The following is a 10,000-nucleotide window of genomic DNA, read 5'->3' as shown; positions in this document are numbered from 1 at the left end:
CGATCAAAGATGAATCAATCGATATTTTCTCAAGACGTTAAGGCTGGAGTCTACCAAGAACATGGAATAGACTCGCCCAAGTTACGTGTCCCACAGAAGAAGAGAAAGACGAGCGAAGCGAAACTATTGGTTTAAACAATGTTTTATTAAAACAAACACGATACAATAATACAACGATAAACAATAGGGACACGAACTCAAGCGAACGCTTATATTACGGGCCCTAAGCGAAACTATTACATTTAGTCAATCTGTCAAACTCACATAATGATACTGAACGCACTGCATTTCACGAAGACAACGCTTTACCGTTACTCTTGGTTAACTTGACTAAATGTAAACATAGATAGTATCATATATGTTTGAAACCAGGTTGAAATCAAGCTCGAAGTTTTCTTTGGTTTTTAATATTACTAGTTTATTCACTTGTGATTCCTGTGAAAACGTCTGACACCCAAATATAAAGCTTCATACATGATCTTAGAACTAAGGTATAAACGCCTCCTTTTCATTTTATTTCTCTGCTTAGCAATCCTTTAACGTACATGAAAGCTATTTTTAAACATCGTTTTGCTTTTGGTTACTTTAATCAGGGGCAGGCGAAAAGCCTGTTGTTTTAGGGTTGGCATTGTTCATATTCGTCAAAGTTTTATAGTTTTCTTTTCACTCTTATACCTGTGTTTAATTTTATGTTTGTATATGTTAAAATTTTTTAATGCTTGAAATTAAGTTTCATAATTGCATACGAAGTCACTGGTTTTTCCCCTCCAAATATCAGTAAAGTAACTGTGTTTGGGGATCCATTTTGTTCCTCTATCAGTGTTCTACAGTTCTGATTATTAGAGTGTTGATTTGTTCACATATCCACAGTAAAATTATATTTTTTCTTCAGTAGTGTTTTTGTGAAAAAGCCTTATACCCCATATTTAAGTTTTAGTGGTCATCATCTTCTTCTTCTTCTTCTTCTTCTTCTTCTTCTTCTTCTTCTTCTTCTTCTTCTTCTTCTTCTTCTTCTTCTTCTTCTTCAGCGTTCCAGACTGTGTTTGGTTACGTGTGAGCTCGTTTGCCCATTCGGGTTCCCCAAACTATACTCTGAGAGCATAGTCAGCTTCACTCCGCTTTCGTTGAGTAGGCGTGCTGGATATTTTCGTGTTTCCATAACCCACCGAACTCCGACATGGATTACAGGATCTTTTCCGTGCGCACTTGGTCTTGTGCTTGCGTGTACACACGAACGGGGTTAAGCAGGTCTGCACAGAAGTTGACCTGGGAGATCGGAAAAATCTCCACTCTTAATCCACCAGGCGGCAGCGACCGGGATTCGAACTTACGACCTCCCGATTGGGAGGCCGACGTCTTACCACCACGCCACTGCGCCCGTCGGTGGTCATCTTATATTAATGAACAGGTTCAGCCCTATTTTGATTGTTATGTCTGGCTTTACCACCTCTTGACCTACCTGTCACAAGCGATAGACGCCCGCCTTATAAACCAACCAGAAAATGTTTGAAGAAGGATTGGAGAGTACTGGTTGCAATGGTGCAATATATTAGCAAACATTATCTGATTGGTTTTAAGTTGTCTGCAGTGAGGAGTGATTTAGTGCGGCTGGATAGGTGCAGCGTGAACAGCTTCGTGCGGGAGGAAAGGTAATGGTTTATGTTATGCGCAGTATAAAAGTAAGAACTAAGAATGAACACATCAATGAAAAACAAACAAACAAACAACACTTGGAAGCACCTAAACAAAACAAAAACTACAATTCGTACTTTATACTGAGCGTTACAGAAAAAGCATCAACAACAAAACACACACGAACAAACCCTAGTTCTAACAAACAGACAAAAACCTCGATCTAGAATTTGTCACTGAAAAATCCAAACTGTATTTTAAATCAGAAACGCAGATGACGCATATCGCTTTCGCAAAGTGTGGAAGCACACTATAGTTACAATTCCAGTATCTAAAATAGTGGTTTCATTTATTTCCTTTCCGTGTGTTCGGTTCTGTTTTGTCATGTGAGATTTTGCAACGTGCTGTTATACTATTACTCTATGACATTTGCAGCATTGTCATTTGTTTTGCAGTCGCACAAATCAAACAATTTTACATAATTAAAGTAAGTCTTCAATGGCGAAATGGACATCATCGTGGTCTTCGATGCACACACGTTTGCTGCTGTTGCTACTTCTGTGTGGCTGTATGATTCTAAACGTCTGCGCAGAAGAGGTTAGTATTATTGTTTGTCAGTTAAAGTGTTGAAGTTGTTTGTAGAACATGTCTTGATTTATTGCTGTGTTCATTATTGGTGTTATTTTGTTCTTTTCAAGACTTGTGACGTTTTACTCTGAGACAATCGCACGTTGGTACTGTTCATTGGAGACCGTACTTTGACAGAATGAATGATTGATTGATTGATTGATTGATTGATTGATTGATTGATTGATTGATTGGTTGGTTGGTTGATTGATTGATTGATTGATTTTATTGAGTAATTGCTTGCTGGCTAGCTGGATTTATTTATTGATTGATTGATTGATTGACGGACGCAGTGGCGTGGTGGTGAGACATCAGCCTCCTAATCCGGAGGTCGTGAGTTCGAATCCCGGTCGCTGCCGCCTGGTGGGTTAAGAGTGGAGATTTTTCCGATCTCCCAGGTCAACTTCTGTGCAGACTTGCTAGTGACTTAACCCCCTTCGTGTGTACACGCAAGCACAAGACCAAGTGCGCACGGACAATATCCTGTAATTCTGGATTGATTGATTGATTGATTGATTGATTGATTGATTGATTGATTGATTACTTGCTTGCTTCATTGAATACAGGCATCATACATCTGGCATAAACCACCATTATAATGAACTCACTCAATCAATTATTAACTTTCCTTCATCCATTCATGCTTGCATTCCTTCTTTCATTCCGGCCCTCCCCCTCCCCCTCCCCCTCCCCCCGGGTGCCCCCTCTTGCTCTGTTCAGCCCGCGTTCAGCAATGTGCCCTATGTGGAAAGCCTCAACGAGTGGCAAGACACGACCCGACCTCTCGTAAACTTCACGTGCACTGACCCGGACAGTACCGATACAAAGGTCACCCTGTATTCGGTCAATCCAGCATCCCCCTGTGCGGACTGCTTCGTCGTTGTTGAAGATGATACTGTAGCCCAAAGTAAGTGCGTTAGTCTATGACGGTTTCCTAGCATCAAAACCATATAATTCAAGTGTTCACGTGAAACTTTTCGCGAAAAAATTACAAATATATCAGTGAAATTGGCAGGACACGGGAACATTGGAATTTAAACGATTAGAACGAATATTAGATGGCAACTAGAATAAAGTATCTTTGATTTTTTTTAGTAGTACTCCATTAGACAGTATACAGCCATAAAACAGCACACAAAAACCATAAGACGCTGCCCACCTATGAGGAAGCTAGGTTGAGTGTTTAAATCCCGGTCAGTCGCGCCTGGTGGGTAATGGTGGAGACTTTTTCCAATCTCCCAGGTCAACTTATGTACAGACTTGCTAGTGCCTTTTCGCCCTTCGTTGACACACGCACGCACAAGACCAAGTGCGCACGGAAAAGATTCTGTAATCCATGTCAGAGTTCGGTGGGTGACAGAAACACGAAACTACGCAGTATGCAAAATAAAAAGCGACAGAGTATTCAACAAGACATGTGGTCGCTAAACAGATGAAGATGAAGAACAATATTGCCCAATGTTGACGGACTTTGTGATGATATCTTCTGCTTTGGTCCGTTATGACAGTGACACCATAATCGAACACAGTCCGTCAATGATAGTTGTATTGCTATTTCTCTGAACATTTTGTATTCACTGTCAAGAAATTACAAACGTATTTGTCTCCGCGTTTTGGCTGTTCCATATTCCTCCCTCTGATTATTATTTCTTTTTGTTCACTCTTTTTTGTACTTTCCAATATTTCCAAATGTTTTTTCTTTCAAAAAGTAATTAGTCGAAATACTGGGATATTTACATTTTCATATATATATATATTTTTGTTTAAATGTCGGTGTCTTTTGGTTTTTGAAGTGGGGAAGCAATAAAGAGGTCGTCAATATCAAAACTGACATCGACGGAAATGTCGTCGCTATCACTTTTGCAATGAGCTCAGGTTTGCCCAATTGACCAATGGAAATCTACGTAACATATGAAATAGCAATATAAAGTAATGACATCAGATGTTATACACACCGCCGACAGATTTCTCTGTTGAGATAATAAAGACTTCTGTGTCTATATGTCTATGGCTATGCCCATGAAACCGGATCTTTTACCACTGCTATTTTTTCCATTCATAATTATGTTTCCTAATTCTATTTCATTGTTCTCTTCCTTTTGCAGACCACGAGTATCGTCTCATGTTTTATCCGACAGGAACCCTAGACTACAAAAAAGCATCAAGGTATACAATCGTTGTGGTCTGTACAGACGGCAACAACGAACCCTCTGATAAGGAGATGGTGGAAATCACGATCATACCCGACACTCCCCCACGATTTACACCCGACCAAACGGGTAAGTGAAACGTGACAAAATAGTAATCGTATAACACTTGTATTCACTGTACATTATCATCATCGTTCATCATAACTTTAATTTTCCCATCGCTGGGATATTCGGGTCGCTTCTCCCCTATCGAAACTATTTGCATGTTGTTTAAAATATGAATTTGTTCACATATTGTGTGCTTTACATGCACATAAAGAAATGTTAATCCGTGTCCGGTCAGTCCGGATTCGAATCATGCAGTGACCCGAAGATCACGTGACAATTTCTCCACCAACTGAACTTCCGGGCCATTGACTGTATTGTAATATGTCTATCATTCGTTTAAAGGCATACTCATTCTCGTGAAAACAGTTTGGCTCGTCGTCTTATATCTGCCTAAGCTTTTAGAAGAGATAAGAGCAGGGCCGGATCAAGTTCGTTTGAGGGGGGGGGGGGGGGGGGGGGTGGGGTTCCAACTGAAGGCAGGGGTCCATGGGCCGTCTAGGCCCCGGTGAGGTGCAGGGGCAATGCCCCTTTGGGGGGTCTGGGGGGCAAAGCCTCCCAGAAGCCGAGAAAATTTTGTATTTGTGAGGTCATTTTTTGGTCTTTCCTTGCAATTGGGAATCAAAATTACACATTTTCAACAGTAACAAAATACTTCATATATTCATTTACCATAGTGGTTCAGTGGAATAATCCCAAAGACATATATGCCTAGTAGATAAGTCTGACAGGAATCTTTACTTTGAATATTACTATGATGATGAACTTATAACGGGGAGGGCAGGCCGTTGTCGACTTGATGTTGTTCATAATTTGAAATAGTTTTAGAAGACCAAATAAACTGAGGGAGATGGGGGAAGAGCTTAAAAAGTCCACTTTTTTTCTCTCTGAGAGGTACATTGGATGGCCAGGGGGGGGGGGGGGTCCGGAACCCCAGGAACCCCCCCCCCCCCCCCCCCCAGATCCGGCCCTGAAGAGCATCCTTTCCCGTGATCACACACCACTCATAAGCAGCGGCGCTGGTTCTGTGCGACGCTTAGTTTTCGAGATAGGTGTGACTGACGAAGTACAGGACGTCACATTCCAAATAAGCACGACTATGTTGCAGGTGGAAGCCGCTGAGATTGCATTTCTTCAGGAGGTTTCCGCAAAAATAGATATTACATGATTTGCGCGAAACAGTTGAGAAGCAGACGATCTCTGAGATCTCTGTTCGTCTCGTGATAACGTCATTTTGTATGATAACGATTCACTTGCAAACTAATTTGGTGTGTCAGTAGTAAATGTAAATAAAAATGTGTAATACAGACAAAGCAAACAAATAAACGTGTTTTTCTCGTGAAAATGTTGCGTTGTGCGGGAGTTTGGGTGGCCACGTGATGTACACAAAGCAAAGTGCGGGACGGACTCTGTGCAGTAACACTGGCAAGTTAAACACACGAGAAAAACGATTTCGCTATGCGGGCAGCCACCGGGGATGTATGTATTTTTCAAATGGTTGTAAAATAAGTCTTGTATTTATCACCGTCCTCAGGCCCTGTTCTTTTTTTCGTCACACCTAAAACCGTTATTTCTTGTGAGCGACACAGCATTATCTGTGCACAGTTTGGTATTTGCTGGTGAATATTTTGTTTGAAGACACTGGTCGTATTTTTAGAAACAGATTCATCAACAAGTTTCCACGCATCACAGCAAGCAGTCAGAGTGTTCATTGTTGGTATGTAGCCAAATGGAGGAATGCTCTTGTAGCCTACCGTATCAGATACATGGTAACATCTGAGAAGGCAAGAAGACATGTTTTCCCGGGAAAGGGTGTTCCTGTAATATTTGCAAGGTCTTTGTTTCCAGCGAAGAAAGAGATACAAACTGCCAAGACGACAGGAGCAGGGGAAGTGGTGTACAGGGTCGAGGCGATTGATGACGAAAATGACGATATTACCTATAGTCTAACGGCATCAGAACCTAGCACGGACAACTTTGAGATTGGTTGTGAGTGTCCTTGTTGGATGGCGTGTGTGCAGTTTGTGTGTGTTTGTGTGTGTGTGTGTGTGTGTGTGTGTGTGTGTGTGTGTGTGTGTGTCTGTGTCTGTGTCTGTGTGTGTGCGTTTTGGTGTGTGTTTTCAGATGAAAATTAACTGACATCATGTTTCATTTTCCATATGCATTTAACATACGAACTTAGAATGCACGTACAACGTGCATTAATTGCCAGCCGATGACATCATACAAACAAAGAATTTATTTATGTATTTATATGGGAGATTTATATAGTGCTTGACGTTCTCTAAGCGCTTTACATGTTAATTTCTGCCGTGTGAGATGGAATTTTTTACACAATATATCACGCATTCACATCGGCCAGTAAATCTCAAGCCATTACGGCGAATATTTACTTTGCACGGCCTATTTAATATTCCAAGTCACACGGGTATTTGGTGGACCTTTTTTTTTATCTGTGCCTATACAATTTTGCCAGGAAAGACCCTTTTGTCAATCGTGGGATCTTTAACGTGCACACCCCAATGTAGTGTACACTTGCATCATGTACTAATTCGCAGCTGATGGTATCATCCAAACACAAGATTTCACTAACAGCATGTATTTATTATCAGTTATTCGAGTCGTACTGACAAAAAAATGCACTGACATTATGTATTACGTGACAGTTGATGATGTCATATGATAAACGAATTCAATACCATCATGTTTTAATTGGCAGCTGATGGCGTCATACGAACGACGAATTCACTTGCGTCAGAGTGCAACAGCTACATCACGTTCACAGTCTCTATCTCGGACAAATACAACGATCAAGAGGAACAGCTTAGTGTTGGGGTCACCCTGAAAGGTATTTTCTCTTTCCTCTGTGTAGGTGGGTGGGGATAGTCGCGTCGGGGTTGTGTGTGGGGTGGGGGTGGGGCATGGGGGGGTTATCATGTGTGAGTGTGTGTGTGTGTGTGTGTGTGTGTGTGTGTGTGTGTGTGTGTGTGTGTGCGTGTGTGTGTGGTGTTTGTGTGTGTGTGTGTGTGTGTGTGTGTGCGCGCGCGCGTATGTTCGCGTATGGGTCTGCCTAAGTGTCTGTATGTGCGTGTATGTGTGTATTTATCTGTGTGTGTTTGTGTGTGTGTGTGTGTGTGTGTGTGTCTGTGTGTCTCTATCTTTTATTTGAATTTATTTCCATCTTTTTATCTGTCTTTCTTTCTGTCTTTCTTTCTGTCTTTCTTTCTTTCTTTCTTTCTTTCTTTCTTTCTTTCTTTCTCTTTCCTGCTATTTTTTCTGTATTTATTTTTTTGTTAGATCCCAACATAGCACCAGACATCACAAACGTGGAAACAACAGTGGGGGTACCGGAGGACACAGCTGTTGGGTCCGCCATCTTGAACCTCACTGTCGTTGACGATGATGAGAATATCGACTTCACTCTCAGTGCCAGTCCATCTTCAAACTTAGCCTTCTTCGAAATCGACCGTGAGTTTGGCAATGTCAATGATTTCGGACAAACTGTTAAAACAGGCACACTTACTGCAAGAAACAGACCCAATATCAACAAGCCTAAGTTGAAAATAAAAGTTCCAAAACAACAAGCATGCCTTAAGTAAGAGTAGCAGATTTGTTTTATTTTTGAGACACCGGTACCACGTTGAATGCTTCAGATTGTATACAACAGTACTCAGTTTGCTGATACTACTGCGCATGCCTTATTGATTAGACAGGCACAATGTAGTACTTAGCGCGTCTTCAAAATTAAAAAAAGCAAGAAGTTAGAAACAGCAAGTTTACCTCAGGCCAAACAAAAGTATATGCTGCTTTAGGGTAACCCGACCGACCCTATTTTCCCAGCCGACCCTAACACTTTTTTTTTATCCCCGAGTACGCTAGTACTTGGGCTCAGCAGACTTTAATCGTGTGTCTGTCTGTGTGTGTGTCTTTCTCCACTTAACAGCTTATTGCTGGGAAACTACTGGGCGCAGTTCGTTCAAAAGTTGATACACTAACTTGATAATAGGTCCGATTGATCGTATTAAAACTTCATAATGTTACCTGGGACCTAAATGCGAAATAAACCACAAAAACGACTTGGCCGTAGGAGGAGTTCACACCGGCGGGGCAACACGCAGCCATTGAGCTGATAGAACAGCCGAACGCGTCACACACTGACGAGAAAAGCCGAACGCGTCACACACTGACGAGAAATATAGCTCATAAAAAGCATGCGTCTCGCATGCGAGACGATTTGCCAGGCTTTGCGCGTTGTGTGTTTGAATAATTTGATTTGTTGTGTACCCCATTTTCTACCAAGCGTTGGTTGCTCGGTCGCGACTGCGGTGGTTTAGAGGTCGCGATTTTGTGTTTTGATTCTTATCATATTAATTTGTATTTTTTCTTATGGTTTCCTTTGTTTACATATGTTTCAGTCTTTTACCTTCACTTTACATTAAAGAATTTGGTAAAACTACCTGGGGCGTGATAAATGCAAGAATCCGCGAGCCAGGACAGTAACAGAACTTCGTGGGCCACCAGTTCACCAGTTATGAAGAGGGTCGGCAGTATATTTTTCACTGTGATCAAATAAAAGAGAAAGGCCAGTCACCACGCGTATCCTCGGCTCGCATGCAATGTACTTATATAGCAAAGGGAATGCCTGTAATTCACACAGAGCAATCACTTGGTCTTAAACGTGCACAAGACAAAAACTTTCATACTGGGGGAGCGAGCCAGTCTGAAGAGTACTCGGGTCCAGCGCGAGCGTTTTTTTTATCATTTCTTAAAAATAAAAAAATATGGCACATTTTGCGAACCATACCGAGACTAAAATTAAAATATGAAAAAAACAAAACCGACCTACCGACCCTATTTCTTTGGGTCATGCTACCCTAAACCAACATATATTTTTGTTTGGCCTTATACAACTGTTTATCATCAATTAAATATACACATTCTAGAGTTACCGTATTATCAATGAACTGTTGTACATGTTAGCCAGTCGATCACCGTGCCACCTACCGTGGTAGTTACGCATGCGCTGCTCATGTATTACGATATTTGACGAGGGTGAGTGTTAGCGATAATGTAGCTGCGCGTCTGCCGTCGGCAGTTTCTCATGATAATCCAAAACTGCAAATTAATAATGCATGGATATCCATGACTGGCCTTTGCCTTTGATATTCGTCATACTTTCCCATTCTTCAGAAGATGACAGATAAAGAAAAGGATGCAAGTAGTTTCTTCATGTCAATTACACATTGACAGGCTGTCAATGTTATTGTAATTCAATCTGACGACTCCCCCGAAAGCGGCGTATGGCTGCCTGAATGGCAAGGTAAAAACGGTCATACACGTACAAAAAACCACTCGTTCACAAATATGAATGAACGTGGTTCTGTTCACATACTACTTTCAGTTCACCTACCTTCAAGGGTCAAGTCCCAAGAAATGTGTTTCAGTACTCCTATCTTGTCACTCTGCTCCTGGTTTATTTTCTTTCA

General features: G+C 41.4%; 1 protein-coding gene across 1 annotated transcript; it reads left to right on the top strand.

Annotated features, from left to right (window-relative positions):
* Positions 1 to 2,091: 2,091 nt before the first annotated feature.
* Positions 2,092 to 7,981, top strand: LOC138957569 (protocadherin gamma-A2-like; the record flags this gene model as incomplete). Its single annotated transcript, XM_070328666.1, is given in 6 exon segments — positions 2,092 to 2,229; positions 2,980 to 3,166; positions 4,365 to 4,538; positions 6,363 to 6,503; positions 7,234 to 7,362; positions 7,812 to 7,981. Coding segments are annotated over 6 exon segments (900 nt in total), but the record flags the coding sequence as incomplete, so codon positions are not given.
* Positions 7,982 to 10,000: the final 2,019 nt, after the last annotated feature.

Source organism: Littorina saxatilis, unplaced genomic scaffold (genome assembly GCF_037325665.1).
Source record: "Littorina saxatilis isolate snail1 unplaced genomic scaffold, US_GU_Lsax_2.0 scaffold_2185, whole genome shotgun sequence".
NCBI classification, from domain to species: domain Eukaryota; kingdom Metazoa; phylum Mollusca; class Gastropoda; order Littorinimorpha; family Littorinidae; genus Littorina; species Littorina saxatilis.
The sequence above is the reverse complement of the archived record's forward strand: the minus strand, read 5'-3'. Positions and strand labels throughout refer to the sequence as shown.